Source organism: Macaca thibetana, chromosome 4 (genome assembly GCF_024542745.1).
Source record: "Macaca thibetana thibetana isolate TM-01 chromosome 4, ASM2454274v1, whole genome shotgun sequence".
Lineage (NCBI taxonomy): Eukaryota > Metazoa > Chordata > Mammalia > Primates > Cercopithecidae > Macaca > Macaca thibetana.
Window position 1 is genome coordinate 133449967 of NC_065581.1, and position 24969 is coordinate 133474935.

General features: G+C 37.0%; 1 protein-coding gene across 1 annotated transcript in view; it reads right to left on the bottom strand.

The window, feature by feature from the left end:
* The window catches only part of ENPP1 (ectonucleotide pyrophosphatase/phosphodiesterase 1), an 85642-nt gene that overhangs the window by 5154 nt on the left and 55519 nt on the right, over positions 1-24969 (bottom strand). The window contains exons 12-24 of the mRNA XM_050786295.1: positions 21597-21705; positions 20221-20352; positions 17633-17664; positions 16446-16573; positions 15155-15224; positions 13612-13699; positions 12316-12485; positions 10757-10808; positions 9333-9487; positions 6959-7088; positions 5806-5886; positions 4508-4640; positions 2858-3020 (exon numbers count right to left, since the gene is read on the bottom strand). Of these exons, the coding sequence (XP_050642252.1) occupies positions 2858-3020; positions 4508-4640; positions 5806-5886; positions 6959-7088; positions 9333-9487; positions 10757-10808; positions 12316-12485; positions 13612-13699; positions 15155-15224; positions 16446-16573; positions 17633-17664; positions 20221-20352; positions 21597-21705 (1443 nt within the window). The remainder of the gene's footprint in view (positions 1-2857; positions 3021-4507; positions 4641-5805; positions 5887-6958; positions 7089-9332; positions 9488-10756; positions 10809-12315; positions 12486-13611; positions 13700-15154; positions 15225-16445; positions 16574-17632; positions 17665-20220; positions 20353-21596; positions 21706-24969) is intronic.

Below are 24969 nucleotides of genomic sequence, written 5' to 3' on the forward strand. Positions count from 1 at the left end.
AGACAAGGAATCAACTTAAATGCCCATCAGTGATAGACTGGATCAAGAAAATGTGGTTCATATACACCATGGAACACTATGGTGTATGTGGTCAATGATAGACTAAATAAAGAAAATGTGGTACATGTCTACCATGGAATACTATGCAGCCATAAAAGATCATGTCCTTTGCAGGGACGTGGATGGAGCTGGAGGCCATTATCCTTAGCAAACTAATGTGAGAACAGAAAACCAAACACTGCATGTTCTCAATTGTAAGAGCGTGCTGAAGGATGAGAACACATAGACACGTGTGGGGGAACAACATACACTGGGGCCTGTTGGAGGGCAGGGGGTGGGAGGAGGAGAGCATCAGAAAGAACAGCTAATGGATGCTGGGCTTAATACCTAGGTGATGGGATGATCTGTGTAGTAGCAAACCACCATGGCACACATTTACCTATGCAACAAACCTGCACATCCTGCATACATACCCCGAACTTAAAATAAAAGTTGGAAATTTTTTAAAAAGAGACTGGTTCTGTGACTATCTTATCGGGTAAACTAAGGAAAGTTATTTAACATATAAATCTTGATTCCTTTATCTGTATCCTCCTCATTAGGTTATTTTGACAATCAAATATAATGATGTGTGCAAACATACTACAAAAATACTAGTTTTTATGAGAATGTGTTATCTACAAAGATGCATGAAGATGCCCACATGGGCCAAAGCCACATGCTAAGAACGGTAGAGCAGAAAGAGGGAAAAGTTCTGGGTCCCCAGTGGTGCAGTTTACCCAAAGCGCCATCCCAGGACTGTGTACAGCTGGACTTCCTGTTCTATGAGGAATCCCTGACTTGCTTAAGCCACTGCAAAGGGGTTTCTGTTATTTGCTGCAGAACCCTACTCTAATTGATACATTCAATGACGATATAATCTCTCAAAATAAAGAAAGTAATGAAGCAGGCAATAGCTGCATGTATCTAAGAATGCTCACAAAACTGACAACTTTCAGCGGAGTCAGATCAGGCAACCAACTAGTTAAAGTCTTGCTATTCTGTATCTAATTCTAAAGAATAAGGGGAAAAATAACTCAATGAGAAATGTGCTCTATAGGAACAAGTAATTCTGAAAGTTTATCATAGAAACAAGGAGAGACATATCTTCATGAATTTTAACGATATATAGAAAGACTACTACCATCAAGGATGGCAAATGGACCACTGTATTCTACTCCTGGGCCCAGAGAAGAGCTCACTATTTTGTTTACTTCTGAGTCCTCAGTACCTAGAGCACCTGATTATAAATATCAAAGGAATGAATGGCTGAATCAAAGTAGTAGTGAATGAATGAATGAGTGAATGCAGCACTCTTCCCTGATGAGCTCATACTGGATCTCAAGATCCTAACTCCAGGTATACCTACCACCCATTCACTGGGACTGGTATGAAAGTTACATCTTTTTGCAGATTCAGGTCAAGACTTACTTGGTGTCACTTCAAGGAGAAAAAAAAAAAACACCAGGAAATATGGGAAGTACTCTGAAAGGAAAATGTTTTGGCTCACCATAAGGGAAAACTTAAAAATTGCTAAAATGGGCCGGGCGCAGTGGCTCACGACTATAACCCCTGCACTTTGGGAGGCCGAGGCCGGCAGATCACCTGAGGTCAGAAGGTCGAGAACAGCCTGGCCAACATGGCGAAACTCCATCGCCATTAAAAATACAAAAATCAGCCAGGCATGGTGGCAGGCGCCTGTAATCCAAGCTACTTGGGAGGCTGAGCCAGGAGAATCGCTTGGTTGCAGTGAGCGGAGATCAAGCCACTGCCCTCCAGCCCAGGCGACAGAGCGAGACTCCATCTCAAAAAAAAAAAAAAAAAAAAAAAAAGGCCGGGTGCAGTGGCTCATGACTGTAATCCCAGCACTTCGGGAGGCCGAGGTGGGCGGATCACGAGGTCAGGAGATCCGAGACCATCCTGGCTGACACGGTGAAATCCCGTCTCTACTAAAAAAAAAAATACAAAAACAATTAGCCGGGCGCGGAGGGGGGTGCCTGTAGTCCCAGCTACTCGGGAGGCTGAGTCAGGAGAATGGCGTGAACCCGGGAGGCGGAGCTGGCAGTGAGCCGAGATCACGCCACTGCACTCCAGCCTGGGTGCCAAAGCGAGACTCTGCCTCAAAAAAAAAAAAAAAAAAAAAAAAAGGCTTAAATGTTATGCAGTCATGATGTCCCAATCTACAACGTAGATTTTTAAAATTCTGAGCAAATAAGATAATATAAAACAATTATTCCCAAATACACTGGTATGACAATAGGATAAGAAAGGAAAATATTTTTTTATAATTAAGTGATACATAGAAAATTTGAAATGTTGTCTAACAACTTTAAGACTAATGTATAACAGTGCTGACACTTTGAAATTATAAATCCAGTTCTGAAATAAGAGAAAATCCATACTTCAGATAAACCCAGACTTTAGTGGGTAAGCCATACAAAGTTTGATTCTGATCTGATTTTTAGTATCTTTACCAGACAAAGGGGCCAGGCAGGGTGGCTCATGCCTGCAATCTCAGCACTTTGGGAGGTCAAGGCAGGAGGATTATTTGAGGCCAGGAGTTCAAGACCTGCTTGGGCAACATAGCAAGACCCTCTCTCTAAAAAAAAGAAAATGAAAAATAAAAGCAGACAAGGGTAGTCTTCCCCAAAGATATGTCATCTTAAAAGATCAAATTTAAAAGCATCCTGTAATTTCAAAGTCCATATATACTCAAGAGTTGTGCTTTCTCTCACTGTAATGTCAGATGTATGACACAAATAAATATGCATATGTCTAGATTTTCAACACGCAAAGAAAATATACAAAAGCTACTTACAACACAGCTCTCACTGTTATCAGTCCTGTGAGGCAAAATGAAAGCTAAGGTGTCTAAGTTTTCACAGTGCAAAGGAGTCTGAGATGCATCTTTACAGCTTGTTAGCACAATAAAGAAGTGAGTTGGAATCAAAATTTCTTGATTACGGATGACTCTTCTTTTTCTGTAAAATATGCCAATATTCATTTTAAGAAAGAAATAACTATCTTCCTTTTGATGACTATTTCAGTAGAGCATGCTTTTAATACATATAAAAATCAAATTCAAACAAATAATTAAATATAAGAAGCTAGTAATCACAATGCCTCAACATATTCTGCCAGATTCAGAGTAATAATTAGAAGACAGGCAGATAAACACAGTCCAAATAATTTTTGTTTTCTGTAGAAATTTATGGACTTTTGGAATTCTTTTAGTTCTACTTAAAGACACTGAAATTGAAACACTAAAGAAAAGAAAATACCATTTTTAAACACCTACGGCCAAGAGTATAAACCATTATCGATAGTCTTAACTTCTAGGCCATTATAGACAAATAGTGGGCAGAGAAAGAACTGGTTAGGAATTTTTTATTTCAGCCCCTTCAGAGAGGACATGTTGTCATGAATTGTTTGTTCTAACTGGATTTTCTTCCTTATCTTAGTAACTTAATCTTTTAAACTGCAGTATATTATCAAAGATGTCCCAAATATCTTTACCTCATAGTCATTCTCCTATTTCTTTTTGTTTTAAGGCTGTTTGTTTTTTTAACATCTTCCAAAACTTAAGGTAGTGGAATCATTGTTTTCAAATATGACCTTATGTAGAATCATAATCTCTAAAACTATTTAAACAGGGGGCTCTGGGTGAAGCCGTGGGTAGGAAGCATATGCAGTTTTCTTCTTTATCCTCTCTAGTGCTACAGTTTCTGAGGCAGCTTTATGCCTCAAGGGAAAGTAAAAAACTGTAACTTTACAAATTGATGTGCTCTCCCGTGTATTTGTAAGTCACATATATCTAAGTCAGCCTGGGAGAGTAGGAAAGTTCTGAGAGGGGATGAATCGCAGTGGAATCTCAGTCTTTTTCCTACGGACTTAACAGCGAAATTGCTTCCCAAACTACTATAATTATTGTTTTAATAAAGATCAACCAGTTTCCAAAATGTTCTCTCCCTCTCTTTTTTTAAAAAAGCGCCACCGATAGTTTCCTTCAGACAGTTGCTTTTTATCATGCCCTTCCAGCCAGAGTTGGGTAAAAGCTGTTACATTCACCCAAGGCCACCAGACTCCCAAGCACTACAGCTTTATAACCCTATTCATTCCTAGACTCAGGATATGTGTAGCCACACCATCTTCTGAATGACAATATATTAAGATCATACCTTAACAATTAGCCACACAGAGATCTTGAATGAGTTCAACATTTAAACTGAGCTCAAAAATTACTCAACTGAACTGAATGGGTGAGAAACACTACTTCTTTTACCTAAAAAATATTTTACTGAATGTTGAGCAAAACGCCAAAATTGATCAGATATTTCAAAAGGATTCCTGTGTAGTCAGAAATGTCATACACAAACATATGACACTGGGTAAAAAGGGTTCTGTTGACTCAACTGGATGGTAATCCCATTTGGTTCCTATTTTTAAGAGTAATGAAATATGTTCTTACTGCCTCAGAATCTCTAAGGAATCATAACGTCCATCATAATCAAAGTCAAACACAGGACCACTGACGACATTGACACCATTTCTTTCTTCAGCATACTTTCGCAGTAGGGTGTCATGAAAGTAGCGCCATATAACTGAAACGAGATAGAAGACAGTGTAGTTTCAAAAGAACAAGGTACCATGTTGTCATGTGAAATAAACTAACACCATGATTCAAAATTAGCATTTATAGTAAATAAAGATAAAGTCAAGTTTGGCTTCAGTCTTTGTTTTGTTTTTTGTTTAGAGACAGGGTCTTGCTATATCACCCAGGCTGGAGTGCAGTGGCACAATCATAGCTCACTGCAGCCTCAAACTCTTGGGGTCAAGAGATGCTGCTGCCTCAGTCTCTAGAATAGCTAGGACTACAGGTGCACATCACCATGCCCAGTTAATTAAAATTTTTTGTAGAGACTAGAGACCGGGTCTCACTGTTTTCCAGGCTGATCTTGAACTCCTGGCCTCAAGCAGTCCTTCTGAGTTGGCCTCCCCAAAGTGCTGGGACTGCAAGCATGAGTCACCACACCCAGCCTTGGCTCCAATCTTAGTGTGAGGCCAAAACTTCATCGTTCAGCCTTGGCCTTTGAAAGGACTCACAGACAAACGTTAAACCCAACTCTATTTGAGGCATCACTGAACAAGTACATCATGTTCAAATTGTGATCATATGTCATCATTAAGCATAGCAACATTGCAGACACAAACGAGGCATATTATTCAGATTTCCTATTAATATCTGAATACTAACTTTGAAATATTCACAAGTATTCTAGATATAAATTAGAGTAAAAACTCCTTTTATGCTTATATTTTGATATTCTATACATCAATATAAGTAACTATATTTTTATTCCTGTAAAAGTCAAATGCTGCAAGTCAATGATGATGTAAAATCTATTTATTTGAAAGCACAGACAATTATCAAGAACTTCCAAAAAGTTAAATAAGGAAGCCGAATGAAAGTTAATATAAGCGATAGCAGACTGTATTAGCTGAATAACTTTAGGAAGCGCATCATATACTTTCTCACCAAAAATGTTTGCAAACAATTAAATACAAAGCAGAATGGATACTGAAATATACGATAATTCTAATATTTGTAGAATTTTTGTGTACTAGTATGCTCATAGTTAAATCTTTAAGAATGTATTTGGTATTAATTCATTTAATCTAGACTGTAAGTCCTATTACATATGAATTATGCCTATATGTGCAGAAGTTAATTAAAATTATCAAATATAGAGTTAACTTTTTTTTTACCTTGAAAACTCTGGTACATTGGCACTATATTTGTAGTAAGCAAAGCTTCAGAATATATTCCACTTGAATTTTTATTTAGTTCTACAAAGAGAAAAGAGGACAAGTTTTTCATTCTTCACAAATGACATAAGAAATTATAGTTTCTCATGGCAGAGGCGAGCATTTTTAAAAACTAGCTGAGTACCATCTTAAACCTGAAAAACTTTTCCAAGTACTGGGTCAAGGGAAAATGTAATGTGTTTGGTCAAGTCCTTTACAAAAATAAAATATTTAAGTCTTTTCAAGATGAGCATGTCAAAGAAACATAAACTTTAATAACAAGAGCCCCAAATTAAACATATGCAAACTTTATTGACCTTATTTCAACTAAAAGGAATTGTGTTGACAATCTTCTTTCCTTACACTTTTTCACAGTGAAAGAAAAAAGAGAACATCTGGCTCCAGAACAACACCTGCTACCCAGAAAAAACATCACAGGACGTCTGTCTCGAAACGCCATACAAGGCTTCTCTGTATGAATCTGAGGCTTGGACCTAGTCTATTTTTATAATGCAATAGCCAAGTTCTGACTTCAGACACACACTCTGGGAACTGAACTGGATGCTGATGGTAGTTGAGCACCTGCAGCTTTCGATTTTTGCCTTTTAAGGCTGGCCGCAAAATGGCTTCTCATCAACATACAAATTTGCCATTTCAAAAAATAGTATACTTAGCTTCAAAAAAGCCATTCCCTAGAGGTTCTGGATCAGTGAAAAAGCAAGACTATTTAAGCCTCTACCTTTACCTACTTCTCTGACAATCTCATTTTCTTTATAAACAACAAAGTTAGATCTCCTTCCTAAGAACCTTGATATATTCTTCCAACTTGATATATATATATATTCCAATTTCACAGTATTCTCAAATTCTGTTATAAGGAACCATGAAGTGTACTGCCCACCACATCTGCACTAAATCAACTACCCCCCAACCAAAAGAAAATTTTATAAAATTCAAGTTTTAGATGATTAAAATTTTTCCTTTGGCAGTTATAGACCAAATCCACAATTTTTCACCAATAAATAATGTATGGTAGGATTTATAAACAAGAAAGAAAACAAAAAGGAGGAGAAGAGGATAAGAAAAGGGAAGGTCAGGAGAGGAAGAAACTTACGTGGTGGGGAGAGGAACCCGTAACTCACTTTGGTGTTATTTTTATAAAATGAACATTTATGGACAGGACTAAGAGAAATTCTAAAGTCCTGGTACAGACAGTTGGAAAAGTCTTCCGTAGAGAAACTGTCCTGAAGAACGAAATGAAAAGAACTCTCAGATATCAGGCACAGAGAAGAAAATTGCTCTATTAATATTTAAAGGTGAACTACATCATAAAATTATGAAGCTCTAGCTGTCAGCTCATGTCCTTGACTATTTTCCCATTTTCCTACTAGTATAGTCATCTTTTTTTCTAACTAAAGTGTAAAAATGCTTTAAAATATTAAAGATACTAATGGTCATATTTGTGCAAATATTTTCAGATTCTGCTAAGCTAATATGAAATAATGTTTAGAATGTCTTTATCTACAATTTTAAATTTTTATTTATTTATTTATTTTTTAAGACGGAGTCTCTCTCTGTCACTCAGGCTAGAATGCCGTGGCGCAATCTCGGCTCACTGCAACTCTGCTCCCCAGGTGCAAGCGATTCTCCTGCCTCAGCCTCCCGAGTAGCTGAGACTATAGGCATCTGCCACCACACCCAGCTAATTTGTGTGTTTTTAGTAGAGATGGGGTTTCACCATATTGGCAAGGCTGGTCTTGAGCTCCTGACCTCAGGTGATCCACCCGCCGCAGCCCCCACAAAGTGCTGGGATTACAGGTGTGACCCACCACGCCTGGCTAATTTTTTGTATTTTTAGTAGAGACGGGTTTCACTGTGTTAGCCAGGATGGTCTCGATCTCCTGACCTCGTGACTCGCCCCCCTCGGCCTCCCAACGTGCCGGGATTACAGGTGTGAGCCAGCACGCCTGGCCAATTTTAAGCTTTTATATAGTAAAATGCTGATTTTTAGAGATCTGAGTCTATGTTCCATAGCCAACTACACTGCCAAAAGTCGCTGGAGCAAGGGAGCAGAGTCACTGAACAGCAACGCAAAAACCTCAAGCATCGCAATGACTGTAAAGTCATGCATTTTAATTATATAAGAAAACTGAAAATGCAATCAAGGAACACCATAATTAAGGTATAAATATTAATAGGATGGGGTGCCTATAAAAAGTAGTGTAGACTGATGAATCAGAAAGTCAAAAATTTTTTTAAGTGTTTGGTGTTTGAAGACAGTCTTGAAAAATTTTTAAAATCAACGTTCAAGAAACTTTATATAAATATATGTGTGTATTATATATTTGGAACATAGAAATTATACATAAACAGACATTTCCCTATCTTTTTATTTGGCCATTTCACTGATTAGTAAAAATAATTTTATTTTTTAAATCAAATTGCTGCCCTCCACTATGCTCTCTCAAATCCCTTTGTCATTCCCTTAGGGCATCCTGTACCTTGCCAGTCACTTTCAGTTTCATCCCAGTTTAAAATTTCAATTCCATATAAGACCAAAATCTCATCTTCCCTCTTCTCTCTTTCCAGCACCATCTCCTTCACCATTCCTTCTTCTACCAGAGCACCCAGGCGGCCATGAGTGAGGGAGAAGGCTGCTTTTATTCTGGGATATTTGCCCTCACTCCTTTCAAGGCCTAACTCCTCTGGTGTTGGTGGTGGGCAGGATTCTGGCCTCTCCCTGGTTTGGGCTCGTGTCTTCCTATAGATGGTACATGCAATGGTGTTACTGAGCTTTAATGGCTTTGCCAAACAGTGAGGGCTCCCTTAGATTTGAACAGCTGAGGGAAATACTTGTCCTCACACAGCCATGTATTTAGAAATGGGTAACTGTGACTGATCCTAAGGCTGATTTCATGCAATTATAAATTGGAATCATAAAATATTAAAATTGGGGTCAGGGAGGCAAAAGAGAATTCTTTTCTTTTTTCTTTTTCTTTTTTTTGTTTTTTTTGAGACGGAGTCTCACTCTATAGTCCAGGCTGGAGTCTCCTGCCTCAGCCTCCCGAGTAGCTGGGACTACAGGCGCCTGCCACCACGCCCGGCTAATTTTTCTGTATTTTCAGTAGAGACGGGGTTTCACCATGTTAGCCAGGATGGTCTCGATCTCCTGACCTTGTGATCCACCCGCCTCGGCCTCCCAAATTGCTGGGATTACAAGCGTGAGCCACTGCGCCCGGCCCAAAAGAGAATTCTTTACTGCACAACCCTCATTTCACAGAAGAAATCTGGTCTGAGTTCTCAAAGTCATGCAGTAGCTCAGTGGCAGAGCTTGAACTGGAACTGAATTTTTCTGACTCCCTGTTCAGTGTTCCTCTAATGCAGGAACTGATATAAAGCCAAGGTGAACAGTGAGAAACTATGCATTCAACGTTCTGCTTAATCATTAATTTGAAATAGCCACACATGAAGAGGTGACAAATACTTGCATTTCTGTCCACGGTATAGGATGTCCAAAGCGGCATTAAGATGTCTTGGCTGTATCCACTCATAAACTGGTGCTGGGAGAGAAGACAGATGGTGTTTTTCTTCTGGAGAACTCTGGGTCTTCCATAGGGTAAAGTTTCATGCTTAATATTCTTCTCTTGGGTCACAGGATGAAAATAAATAAATTTAGTTAGTGTGTATTATATGACAATATATAGTGTGATACCCTCATCTAATCCTTTCTTCTACTTAACCATATTGAAGATTTACTTTTAACTATTAAAAAAACTGATTACAAAGGGTAGAAGCATAAACACTTAAGAAGACACGTGAGATTCACTGTAATTTTTGCCTATAAAGATTCTGAAATCAATGTAATATCAAGATACCATGAGGACACTACATGAAATTGCTAAATATTCCAGTTAATTCAAAGTTATATTATCAAAAATTCTTAAGCATTATTTTAATTACGTATTCTTTAGGACACACTCCAGAAAGTAAATTTTTTTAATGATATGTGTACTTGGAAAGCAAAAGTTCAGATGAAACTATGAGATTAAACTAAATAAAACAATAACAATATAGATATTATTTATTGCCCTTTTCCCAAATGTCAAGTGCTTGCTACACATCATATAACTAATTTTTACATTTCCATATGAATTAAGGTTATATGCCCATTTTACAGATGCGGAAACAGCAGCTGACAGGGAATACTCCTTCCATGAACATATAGTACCTAAGCTCATATTCAAACTTGGATCTACTCAATTCTGAAAGTGCCACCATTCACTACAATACTTTCCCACCTTGAAGATATCCTAGGGATTTTACAGAGACAAGCTCATATCAGAATTAACACAGAATTTACCTCTTTATTCTAGTAGAAAGAAAAAAAAAAATGTGTGCCAGGTAACATAAGGATGAGAGAGTGTATTATAGTGACTCCAAACATTCAAGTCATAATTGAAAAATTTCATCAGTTGTCTGTATATCCTTGATTTTTGGTCAAAAGTGATGAAGAAATAGCTTTAGATCAATAAATCAATACATAACCTTGTATGATTAACTAAGAACCAGGTGAGATAGAAACTTAGGTATTTCAAATGGGAATCTGAGTCTCTACTATCAACCTATAGAAATCGTCAAAAATTTCAGAACACCTCCATTATGTTCATAAAGTGTGATTCAGCTTCCACTAAATACGTTACATACAATATCCACTGCAAAATATCTCTTCTTTCCTTATGTCTAACAGTCTAAACTGTCAAGCAAAGAAACCTCTATGTTTCATCAGGTGGTCCTCCAGAACTCCCTTTATTTTATTGGTTATTCTCAAATCATGTCCCCAAACCAGTTCTCTGCATTTCACACTGATGAGAAAATTGTTTCACATTCCAAGCTTGAGGGTAGCATGCCTTACCTTCTGCCACAGTCAGATTAAACTGTGTCTGAAAATCCTCAATTGGCAAAATCTAAAAAAGGTTATAAAACTATTTTTAAGAACTGAGAGACATGTTTTAATTTTTGTAACACAGAACTGCTATAGATTGATTATCCCAACATAGAACAAAGATCATTTAAAATAGTCTTGTATGAGTGGATTTTTTTTTTTTTCTCTTTAAAGGCAAGAGTCTTGCTCTTTCACCCAGGCTGGCGTGCAGTGGTGCAATCATGACTCGCTGCAGCCTGGGCCTACTGGGCTCAAGCAATCCTCCCACCTAGGTTCCCAAGTAAATGGGACTCCAGGCATATGCCACCATGCCCAGCTGATTTTTTTAGCTTTTTGTACAGATGGGGTCTCCCTATGTTGCCCAGTCTGGTCTTGAACTCCTGGTCTCAAGCAATCCTCTCACCTCGGCCTCCCAAAGTACTGGGATTACAGGTGTGGTACACCATGCCTGGACAGAAGTTACTTTTTTGATAAACAGGACAGAGGAGAGGAATGACAGTTGCAAAAGACAAAATTGTTAGTATACTAACATTATTGTTAGTATACCAGCATTATGCCAGTAATTAAAAAATAAGAATATGATTGCTGCTTTGTAATTCTTATCTCGGTACCCCAAGTCTTTCTTCTAGTCTAACTCAAGTCTAAAACAAAATGTAAAGCATAAAATAAACTACTCTCCAAATTGCTATATATACACATATATAGTATATATACACACACATATAGTGTATATATATGTATTTTTTGATATATATCAAAATATATTTATATATATTTATATATTATATTTTTAATATTATAATATATTTTATAGATATATATTTATATATGTTTTTGTATATATGTGTGCACGTGTGTGTGTGTGTATATATATATATTTTTTTGAGACGGAGTCTCACCCTGTTGCCCAGTCTGCAATGCAGTGGTGCGATCTCGGCTCACTGCCACCTCTGCCTCCCAGGTTCAAACGATTCTCCTGCCTCAGCCTCCTAAGTAGCTGGGATTACAGGTGCCTGCTTATGGATGTTATCAATTTTGTTCATAACTTGTCTAGCATTTTTATCTTTTTATAATAATGATATATTAACATGGAAGTAAAAAAGGACAGTGTAATATATTCATTTCATACCAAGAAATCTTTTTTCCTCCCTACACTTAAACAACCTGAATTGTATTTTTAAAAAGGTACATTGTGATTGGTTTCCTATGTGCTCATGACCTCACTGCTAGAGTAACAGTACAGATTCCCTAATACAGGAGGCTCAAGAACTGAACTAGACTTCTTCACATCTGCACCCAAGTCAAGTCACAGCTCCAAGGAATTAAAAATAAGAGCATAAAATGCAAAAACTAGAAAGAGAAAAGAAATATTACAAAAGATCTGCATGTGCCCCCTAGGATTAAAATATATGTTTACCTACCCCCACTCCTAAATTCTAATTTGATTATTAAGTATTTCTACAGCACATGCTGTGCAGAGGGTGCTATCAAACCATACATACTGGACCAAACTTCCTGACAATACTTACCGAAGGGTTACATGAGCAGCCAAGGTTATCTCTGGGGTTTCTTGTGAAGGGGCACTGTATCAGGGGGTGCACCTCTTTGGGATGCTTTGGTGTGTAAACGGGATTCTTTAGAAGGTGGTTAAGACTTCCATGAGTTCCGTTATTAGGAGCCGGTGTTAAATTCAGTAAATCTGCATCATTTCAAGAATGGTAGAGTTACTTAGATGTTTCAAATCAAACAAATAGTAGACTTGTGCCATGATCTTTACTTTTTTAAAACCAAATACATGAGTCCTTTACTCTTTAACTAAAAGAAAAGTATAAAACTCTCTTGAGTTTTAGAGTATTTAAGACTAGCTTCTTTTTAATAGAAGTACTGATATGTATATGCTGTATTTCAGTACAAAATTTCTGATTTTTAAAGTGTACAATAACTAGTCACCACCTGTTGAATGCATATTTTCTGCCAATCATGGTGCTAACATATTTTCTTATTTATTCCCCAAAACAATTTTATAAGTTATCATCAATATTTGGTAGATAAGTAATCAAAGTGTTTTGCCCAAGTCTCAAAGTTACTAACTGAACGATCTAGAATTCAAAACCATCTTTGTCTGAGTCTAAGACTCATGCTCTTAAATGTGATAACAGCAAATACTTATGTAGTAAGCACTTACTATATGCCAGGTGCTGTTTTAAGTATTTTAGGATATATTAACTCATTTAAACTATATAGACTCTCACCAAAAGAATTATAGTTAAGACATATTTAAGGTTTTGTAAATGCCTAGGACCATTATGAGAATAAGAAATTAATATTTAAAACACAATGCTTCACTATAAAAGGACTACTTCAGAAGGTACAAAGTAAACCAAGAATATCCCTAATGTGTCCTCCGTCATTTCTACAACCTTGACATTGACTTACATTCAACCATTATGGCTACCAGAAGTTCCACAAGTTTTGTCCACCTTTCACTGCCCTCAATGTCTTTTCTCTGGCTTCTATCACTGCTCTGAGTCAAGAATCAAATAATTAAGCTGAGGGTCTAGAAAAGTGCTGAGCACTGGGGGTGTGCAGACCACCCTGCTGTGAGTGGTGTACTTTAACCAGTAAGCAGCCTAGTGGAACAAACAGATAAGTAATAAGATGACATGTTCCCCATATTTCTTCAGTGAGTCTGAGTCAGTAAGAAGGTAAAAATCTGTCTTGCCTCACCGTCCTCTCCACAAAGGTGCCTACAATGTGACCTGCTTTTGACAATCTTATTTCAGGTCTGTTTTCAGAAGGGAAAAAAGCCACCTGTTCACACTTACCACACATTAAGTTATAGACTTCAATGTTTTCAAAGGTGTCAACCTCAATGCCATGCTTGAATCCAGGTCCATAGCCAACAAAGAGGGCCTAGATGGCCAAAAAAGGAAGTTTATCAGTGCATTTCAGCTGTCTGCAGGTTAGTCCAAAAAATTCTGTTATCCAAATTGTACACATACAAACTGGTTATGATAAGATAAGAGGAAAACTACCATGCTGAGTGGACTTTGTGGGAAATATAGTTTTAACTCTATCACACATATAATCTAAGAACATCTAGGATATGTCTCTTAGTTTTATTACAATTCTTGACTTGACAATCAGAACAGAATGAATGATAATTTTTTTTTTCATCTATGACATTGAATATAAACTTCACCCTGCCCACCTTACACAGTGCTGCGGGGATCAAATTAGAAAATTACTATAAGTTTATTTTGAAAACATTAAAGTGCTGGGTAAATGTAAGATACTATCTCTTCTAAGAATGTAAATATGATACTTTCTTATCTATCACTAGCTTTCTTAACTGTAAAGCAATATTCTTAACAGAGCACAAAAAACATGAAAAATAATTATTAGAAATATAATAGGAGATATGTCATATGCTTATGAAACATGAATATAAAATTTTATTAATTTTTTAATTTTTATGGATTTAGGGGTATGTGTACAGTTATCTTTCATGGATATATTGCACAGTGGTGAAGTCTGAGCTTTTAGTGTTACCCATCACCAGAACAGTGTACATTGAACCCAATAAGTGGTATTTCATACCTCACACTCCTCCCACCTTCCCACCTTTGGGGAGTCTCCAATATCTATTATTCCACTCTGTACGTCCGTGCATGCCTACTGTTTAGCTACCACTTACAAGCGAGAACATGTGGTTTTTAGTTTTTTGTTTGCGTTATTTCACTAAGGATAATGGCCTCCAATTCCATCCACATTGCTGCAAAGGACATGATTTCATTTCTTTTTATGGCTGAGCAGCATTCCACGATATATATATATATAGTAGACTTGTATAGATATATACACACACACACACACACACATACCACATTTTTAATCCATAATCCACTGATAAATATTTAAGTTGATTCCATGACTTTACTTCTGTGAACAGTGCTGTGATAAACATATGAGTGCAGGTGTCTGTTTGATAAAATGATTTATTTTCCTTTCGGAAATCCCAGTAGTGGGATTGCTGGATTAGGTGTAGTTTCATTATTATTTCTTTGAGAAATCTCTATACAGTGATCCACGGAAGATGTACTAACTTACATTCCCTTCGACTGTGTATAAGTATTCCCTTTTCTCCACATCCTTACCACATCTGTTGTTTTTTGACTTTTTAGTAATAGCCAATGAATATAAAATTTTAACAAAAGTCTTTAATGTTCAAATAAAAATTGCTTTATGAAAGTATGTTTCACTAATTCTCATTCAAGACATAGAATCGCAGTCTGTTTTCAAATGTAAAACTTTGTATATCATTTTTTCTTTAGATTCAATTCAATTAAGTATAATAGGTTTACTCACTTGCATATTTGAAAATATATTGTCAGAGCCATGAAATCCACTTCCACAATATTTCCGTTCTGAGGGATTCCTAATGTTGACATATATGAATTAAAAATGTAAAGTCCTTTCATAAAACATAACATTATTTTCATTAATAAAAAGTATGTAACTATTTTGTTAAACCAACATAACGGGTAAATAAAACCACCTGGCTTTGAAAAGCATTAAGAAGTCACTTCTATCTTTTATTTCATGGACAAACAAACTATAAGCAATATAGTAGACAGAAGAAAAACCACTAGCATCAGGACAGAAGTGGTTTTGAACATTGGCTGTGTGATTAACTGCCCGTGAATTTAGATAGATTTAACTATCATCTTTGATTTCAGTTTCTCATGTTGGTTATTTGTAAAAATTCAATGATGGAGCCTAAAGAAATGCTTCCAACATGGTGTTTAGATATTTACTAAATATTAGTTCTCTCACGAAGATAGGACCATTTCTCCTTTCATATTCTGTCTTTTTTTTTTTTTTTTTTTTTTAAACTAAAAGCCCAGCTCTCCAATAAGAGTGGAGACAGTATAATTCTGTTTACTGAATTGTGGTTCACTGCCTAGGTTTTGCTTGACAGGGGTATGTATCATGACTGGCTTCTTGGCAACCACCAAAACAGTTAATGAACAAATTGTGAGATATTAACACTATTAACTATCCAAATAATTTGCCAAACACACCAATAAACTAAAGTTTATTGATGGATTAGTATGAGAAGAATGAAAAAACAACTGTGTATAATGAAGATAGTTACTGATTATTATAAAGTAAAGTGCTCTTAGCAACTGTTGGCTGGGCTTTGGTGGCACAATTAGACATACTGTAATGTGTAGAAGACATGCAATGGCAAGTGGTAACAAATGTAGATTATAAGAAGTAATCAATATAGATATGAAAAGCCAGACCAGTGATTCTTAGCCAAGGATGGTCTGGGTGATTCCTCCTTCCCAGGGGACTTTTGGCAATGCTGAGGGACATTTTTGGTTGTCACATTAGAGAAGAAGTGCTACTTTCATCCAGTGGGGAGAAGTAAAGGATCCTTGTCAAATATCCCACAATGTGCAGGACAGCTCTCCACAACAAAGACTTATCTAACTCGAACATCCATAGGCCGACAATAGAAATCCTGAGTTAGAGTGAAGAGAATCATACTTCTACAGTTTTCACATAACAATATTGTTAGAAAGGGCCCAGTGGTTACCCTGAATCACTAACCGATCAGGTTAAGTTTACCTGGGACACTGTCAGAACTTACAATGCAAGTTGCCACTGAGGGTCCAAATAGAATGTCAAGGGCTCAATTCTATCACTCTTAGCAAAGTGCAAACGCTTAGGTAAGAAATGTTTCAGGTAAGGTTTGAAGTGTTGGTTTGGTTCCCGGCACTGAAATTGCAAACAGCAAAGAAAAAGTATTATTTCCCTGTTATCTAAAGTGTTAACTTTTCTTGAAATTGCTTTCTAACTTCACATGAAATTTTTTTTCACAAACATTTCATCAGCCGGCCCAATAAGTCAGATGAAAAAACAGCTAAAAGTTCTTACTATTTGTATAATGTAAAAGGTAAATCTTCCAAACTACTTGAAACATTTAGAGGAAATCATAATTATTACTGCATAAAAGCCCCAGAACTCAGACAGTGTCACTAGATTATATTAAGTTACCACTGATGGTTCTATTTTCAAACATCCTTATAACTGCAATTTAAGAGTTTTCTTGCAGATTTAAAATGTGTGAGTATAAAATGTAGTATAGATAACTCAGCACTAGTCTAAAAACTTATTTTTTAAGGCATAAAAAAAGACTGGAAGGAAATATATCATAATGCTAATGGTGTTTATGGTAGTACAGCCATATGGTTTTTCCTTCTACTTTAAAAATTATTTCTTGTAAATAGTTTTAAAATTATTTCTTCTTCTCAGATACATTTCATAATGCCAATAGATAAATTCTTTAAAAATTTTCAAATCTACATTATTGGGACACAACCTTAAAGATCTTTAAACTACACAGCATTTCCATGTTGGCCCAGGTTACTAAAATTTTTTTTTTTTTTTTTTTTTTTTTTTGAGATGGAGTCTCGCTCTGTTGCCCAGGCTGGAGTGCAGTGGCACAATCTCGGCTCACTGCAAGCTCCGCCTCCCGGGTTCACGCCATTCTCCTGCCTCAGCCTCCCAAGTAGCTGGGACTACAGGCGCCCGCCCCTGCGCCCGGCTAATTTTTTCTATTTTTAGTAGAGACCGGGTTTCACCATGGTCTCGATCTCCTGACCTTGTGATCCGCCCGCCTCGGCCTCCCAAAGTGCTGGGATTACAGGCGTGAGCCACCGCGCCCGCCCTAAAATATTCTAATCCTTCAATCCCAATAACAGATGCTGAAACTTTTCTCTGTATATATTATACAAAACTAAAAATAACTAGATAATGGAAAATAAAGATACTCACAGAAAGATTTCGGGCAATGCCTTCATAGTTAACTGGAGGGGAACAAACATAAGAATTAATAGTTGATTGTATGCTATAACTAAAACATAATACAAAAATGTAGAATGTCAGATCCAAACTCTATATTTAAACACCAAGGCAGGTTTTAAAGAGTTCATTTAAGTCATTACATTGTAGCCACTGAAAGGAATTAGACAGACCTTCAGGTATCATATTGTTAAATGGAAAGACAAGTTACAGAACATCTACGTATCCATCCATCTGATAACCCACATGTCCATTCATCCATCTAACTATCCATCCACCTGTCCAACCATCTTTCCATCCGGTTAGTAACCAATATCCATCCATCCCTCAAAGTATCTATCCATCTAGATCTGGTATGGTTTCACTGGGTAAAAATAAAAACTGTATGTGTTTTGTAAAGCTGATTTGTACCTCTAGTTCCCTAGGAAATACTCAACAACAAAAATAATTATTCGAATATCACAATTATCCGGGAAGACATAATCCAAGCTTAACAACGGTTGTTTCTAAACAGGGGAAATGAATTGTCAAGTAGGAGGACTTCAGGTGGGAAGCTGTTACTTTTTACTTTGTATACTTCAACATTCAATGACAGTTCTAGAATTTTCAAATAAGAGGGGTATGAGGAAACTTCAAAGAGAAGGCAAGTAGACTAATTTAAAAACTGAATTTGCATAGTAAGGCCATGGATTTACTTAGGGTACTTTCTACTACAAATCAATAACTGTCTAGCTTCCCAGATTTTATTTTAGCCAAACATTACACAAATTGGAGAAAATTATCCAGATAAGAGTATACATTTTATATACATATATTTTATATATTTATGTAAAGTGATATACATATATAGTTTTTGCTTTAATTTGGGAAACTTGAGGGCCTAACTGAGATAAGGGTATGGCACAGCTTAGCTATCCCATCCCAAACATCTCTGGAGACTGCTATTGCCCTAAAATTTTTTTTTTTTTTTTTTTTTTTTTTTTTTTTAGATGGAGTCTCTCTGTCACCAGGCTGGAGTGCAGTAGCGCGATCTCAGCTCACTACAACCTCTGCCTCCCAAGTTCAAGCGATTCTCCTGCCTCAGCCTCCCCAGTAGCTGGGACTACAGGCACGTGCCATCATGCCCGGCTAATTTTTATATTTTTAGTAGAGACAGGGTTTCACCATGTTGGCCAGGATGGTCTCGATCTCTTAACCTTGTGATCCGCCTGCCTTGGCCTCCCAAAGTGCTGGAATTACAGGTGTGAGCCACCATCATGCCTAGCGTATCTGTATAATTTTTAGAACAGGTTTTATAACAGTCATGTGCTACTTTTCTAAATTAAAAAAATACTAATTAAAACTTGGTATTAGGCATACACAGCCTGTGCTTTGTAACACTGTGTAAATATATCTGCATAACCATTTTCCTGCAGTGAAATATATTTTCCTCATTAATAGTCAATAGTATCTATCTATTGAAACATATCTTACCAAATAGCCCAACCTAACCCAATTCTGATAATTGTCAGAAAAGCTTATTCTATTTCTGTTTCAAAGTTAACTATATCAAAAAGACAAACAAAATTTGCTCTACACATCTGAAAGTTATCATGTATGGTAATCAAAATGAGAGGGAGGTAACAGAGGTGGAAACAGTTATGAAATACACTTGACTGGCAAAAGAATAAATATTTTAAAACATCTTTTGGCAGTTTATGTTCCATATGTAGTCAAGAGAGAATGTGAAATTCATTCTTCCGTATTTAAAAGATACATTCTTTATTGTTTCTGAAATGGTTTAAGGGAGGACAGGAATCAATTGCCTATAGAATTAATCATTTCTGCCAGCATTCCTCCTCACAATAGAATATTATTCCCATACTAAGTAATTTTAATGGAGTGTCATTAATTAATTAAACTTGAATAAATGTAGTTGGATTTTTCTCTTAAACTTTTTTTCTAGTATAATCTTCACTCTGATACACAAGTAAAACACATACTTCAACATAAAATTGCACTAAGCTCATCAAATACTATGCTTAGTCCATGAATAACCAATAGGTAAGTTGTGTTCTCACATCCAGTCCCATAAAATCCATTTGTGTACAAAAGATCTGCATTGGAGATTTAATCATGAAAAAAATTAACTCTGATTCCCTTTAGTTTAGAGATATAATGATTTAAAGGCAGGTATTCTTTTTTTTTTTTTTTTTTGAGACCAAGTCTCACTCTGTTGCCCAGGCTGGAGTACAGTGGCATGACCTTAGATCACTGCAACCTCCACCTCCTGGGTTCAAGTGATTCTTGTGCCTCCGCCCCCCGAGTAGTTGGGATTACAGGCATCCACCACCAAGCCAGGCTAATTTTTATATTTTTAGTATAGATATAGTATAGTATCATATATGTATTTTCAGGGTTTCACTACGTTGGCTAGGCTGGTCTCGAACTCCTGACCTCAGGTGATCCGCCCACTTCGGCCTCCCGAAGTGCTGTGATTACAGCGTGAGCCACCATGCCTGGCCTAGAGGAAGGTATTCTTAATATGACCATATTCAAAGTTATCACAGAGATATACTTACATGAATAGTATTTATCTGGGACATCAGAGGGTCTCAGTCGAGCTGCAGGTCCATAGATAACTTTAATATTTTTAACATCCCCCAAATATTTATTCAGATATATGTATTTCTTACAACTGCCTTGTTCCATGCCTAGGAGAAAAAAAAAAATCCCAAAACATGCTGTAACTTGAATAAAAAATTTAATATGCAGAGCAGAATTTCCTTCACTTCCAGAGTTAAATTCGTTAAACAAGGGTGTGTAGCACTCATATTAGTTGAACATCTGATAGGTAAGACAGAATTTCAGTTGTACCTATCGCTTCACTTTTTTCAAAATCTTTTCCATCACCCAAATTTAGTTTAATGTTTCTTTTTATTTATATATTACAATATCATCATGAGAGTAAAGAAGAATGTCTTATCACAGTTTTAGACTGAAAGTGAAAGCCCAGTTATTTGCCCCAAACCACCTGGGAGTGGATGTGTATGAGTCACTCTCATTCCAAGACTGGACCTTCTTTAGTATGTAACTTCTTAGGACTGCTTCTAAACACAGATTTCTATAATTATTTCTGAAGCAAACAACAAGAACAATAACAAAAAGAACCTATTTTCTACTTTCTGTAGGCACACTGCTCCTATAGTCCCCAAACTGTACACAAGTGTGTTACAAAGATCACAGTAAGTACAAGTGAAATTAAAATACTATCAAAATTAATACATAATGCTTCTAAAGTCACATTTATCATGCTAAAGAAAATTGAAGGCTGGGCACGATGGCTAATCCCTGTAATGCCACCACTTTGAGAGGCAGCGGTGGGAGCTTGAGACCACGAGTTCGAGACCGGCCTGGTCAACATAGCAAGATCCCATCTCTACCAAAAAAAATTCTCTTTATTAGTCAAGGCACATGCCTGTAGTTCCACTACTCAGGAGGCTGAGGCAGGAGAATCACTTGAGCCCAGGAAGCTGAGGCTGCAGTGAGCTGTGATCATGCTACTGTACTCCAGCCTGGGTAACAGTGTGAGACTGTCTCAAAAACAAAAAAAGACAATTGAAGACATAATAATCAGTTCCAATTAAATCTAAAATTGTAGAGTTATAAAAATTTAATGTTGAAAATGTATATTTTTTAACTATTCAAATTCTTGGTGTATTCTTTTTTCTCAAATCAGAAGATTGGTACATTGTGCTTGACAAGCACTTAGGTTTCTGTGAATTCTGTGTTTCACTTACATTTTATATTTAATGTATTTTTTTCCTAAAGACTTTCCACAAGAAACTACATTTTTTAAAAAGAATTCACTATAACATTCAGAAGAAATTAGGAAACAATCAAGTAAACTTTGTTCAGCCCTTTATCCTGAAGAGCAAATAATGCAAATTCAGATTACCATGATCCGAAACAAGGATGAGGTTCAGGCATCTGTGCAAGTTCAGCTCTTTCAGACCATCCATCAGCATACCAACCATATTGTCAACCCTCTGCAAGGCTTTGATGACCTAAGAATGGGAAGCAACAACCTCATGCGATGCATTCCACACTAATGGCTATTTATACATAAAGCTATCTCTGTTAAAAATAAAAATAAAATAAAAAAAAGAAGAAGAAGAAAAAGAAAGAAAGATAGATAGATAAGGGCCAGTGGATGCAACTAGGATGAGCTGATTCACATTAGACTAAGACAGGTCAGGGTCAGAGATACAAAGAACAGTAAATAATAGCAGATCATTAACAATGCAAGAGTCCTAATTCTATACATGTTCAATTTTAAGTTTTGTGAATGAGATTAACTGATCTACTAGTTCTCCCTTCCTGAGGTCAGAATGCTACTACTTAAATTAGACCCAACTTAAGCCAAAATAATAATAGCTCAAATCTACAGTGTCTAGCCAGAAACCAACATGTTCTTAATTACCACTTCATTTTCCTCAATTAATTTCTTCTTATACTTTCTGATCATTCAAATAAATGGTCATTGTATAAATACATTTCCTAATTTTCAAAAATGTTCAAATTATTCATGAAATGCTTCTTATAATTCAATGTATTTAATTTTCTAAATTAGAACTCATAGGACTACAACTCATTATTTCCTTACAAACTGCATGTATTTTACGTATGAATATTACAAGAACACAGAATGACAAATGATATTGGCAAATTGCTTTCTGGCACTCATTTTACCCTCTCTCCTTGCAAAACCATTTGAGAAAAATTCTTGTGCAGTTTTGTATATTTTCTGTAACGTGTGGAATCAGTTTAATCTTCATTCATTGTCAGTATATTTCACTGTAATATGAGATAAGCTTTTTCACTGTAATATGAAACAAGACAAGGTCTTTCATTCAAAGATATCCAAGCAACATGAATTGGAATTTTTAAGCATTAAGATAAAGTGGGTTTTGTTGTGCCAGTAATGCTGGAGTTTACAGAGTTTGCAAATTGATGGATATGATTTGAAAAGTAATGGGCTCAACCTTAAATGAAGATGAGTCAGAAAAGCAGATGCTTTGGCACATTGTTAGTGAATGAGAAAAGGTAGCAATGATTTTAAACTGTATGTAACCTTATAAACAAGTATAAAACCATCCTTGGATTTTTCTGTAGCCAAATTGACCCAGACACAAGTCTTGGGTATCAGTGACTTTAGTGAAAGAGCAAAAATCAAACTACCATGTAGCCAATTGTTCAAATCAAGACAACAGCTACAAGAAACTTTTCCCTTTGACCAATTATGACATGTCCAAGTTGTTGGCATGCATCTTCCTTATCCTCCCTCTAAGCCAGGAGTATTTCTGCTAAGTTGAAGGACAGAATGAAAGGAAGGCACAATGGAGTTACTAACTACAGTGGAGCTGCTGGAGATGGATTTTGATGGAAAGAATACAAAGGGTAAAAAGGGACCTAGGTGAGGGTCAACTTCCTTCTCTCTTCACTCTCTTTTATCCAAGGTGATAGTGATCCAGGCAGTACCTACTTTTTAAGAGGGGCAAATCTAGGGCAGAATCAGGGAAAGGGAAATGAAGGGAAGATGGTTTAGGCAGCTGTTGTAAATTCAAGTGAGAAAAATAAGGATGCTTTTTTTTCCTCCCTCTGCTGTTGCTGAATTAGGCAAGCAGCACCCTCAAAAACAGGGATCATGACAGACATGTCAGGCTAGGCTTTAGTCTCGACTCTGTGCTGAAGAGTCCTTAAAGCTCACCAACTATCCAACCTGGGCTACCTGGGCAGGAGAACTGATAGGAATTTGAGAGTGAAGCCCTAGAAATTAAGAAACAGTGTTTTTTTTTTAAATAGTCTATGACCTCCTTGGAATCACAGGCGGCACAAGATAACTACACAAGGATTCAGACAGGAGGGATCCTGGCAATACCTCTTTCCACTTTCATCATGACCCAAAATAGTCAAGATCCTTACTTTTTACTTCCTTTCATATCTTAGGTCACAGACAAAATATATATCAGAAGGAAAGTTAACTTAGAGGTACAAGGAAATATGCTCAAATCATTATCTTTTTCTTTCTCTCTCTCTTTTTTTTTTTTTTTTTTTTTTTTTTTTTTTTTTTTTGAGACAGAGTCCCGCTCTGTCGCCCAGGCTGGAGTGTAGTGGTGCAATCTCAGCTCACTGCAACCTCCCACTTCTGGGTTCAAGCGATTCTCTTGCCTCAGCCTCCTGAGTAGCTGGGATTATGGACACACACCACAAGGCCTGGCTAATTTTTTTGTATTTTTAGTAAAGATAGGGTTTTGCCATGTTGGCCAGGCTGGCGTCAAACTCCTGACCTCAGGTGATCCATCCATCTCGGCCTCCCAAAGTGCTGGGATTACAGGTGTTAGCCACCGTGCCCAGCCTTCAAATCATTTTCGGTTCTAATGCTTCCCGTGTTCCAAAATACTAGGTTGGCCGGGCGCGGTGGCTCGCACCTGTAATCCCAGCACTCTGGGAGGCCGAGACGGGTGGATCACGAGGTCAAGAGATCGAGACCATCCTGGCTAACACGGTGAAACCCCGTCTCTACTAAAGATACAAAAAAATTAGCCGGGCGCAGTGGCGGGCGCCTATAGTCCCAGCTACTCAGGAGGCTGAGGCAGGAGAATGGCGTGAACCCGGAAGGCAGAGCTTGCAGTGAGCTGAGATCCGGCCACTGCACTCCAGCCTGGGCGACAGAGCGAGACTTCGTCTCAAAAAAAAAAAAAAATACTAGGTTGGTGCAAAAGTAATTGTGGTTTTTTGCCATTAAAATGGTAACAAAAATGATATGGCCACGTGAAAACTGAAAGCAGTGTTTGCTGTTTTAAAGTGCTATACAGATTAAAAACATAGCTAGGAGCTGGCTAAGTTCCTGAAAGGGTGTCAGATCAAACGAGATGTTACATTGAAAGTGTTAGTCCATGAGCTGTTTCATACCTCTAGTTTCCTAGGAAATACTCAACAAAAATAATTATTCAAATATCGCTATAATTTTGATAAAATCTCCCATCCTTCTATGGGACCTCTGTTGTAAGCATGGTCTCAGGTGGCCAAAGCATATCTCCTAAGCAAGAGAGTTCAGAGGAGGATTCCTCTACTATTTGACTTATTACCCTGTATTTTCTACTGGAGGTTTAGCTGTTTACAACATTCTCAAAAAGCACTTAGTATTTAGGCCAAGGTAGGAGGCGATGGAGTGGATAAAGGCTTTCACATTGAAAATATAGAAGCTAATTCATCATCAGTTCAATTTAGCACTGTGGAAAACACAGGCTAAACAATTCTCCCAACTC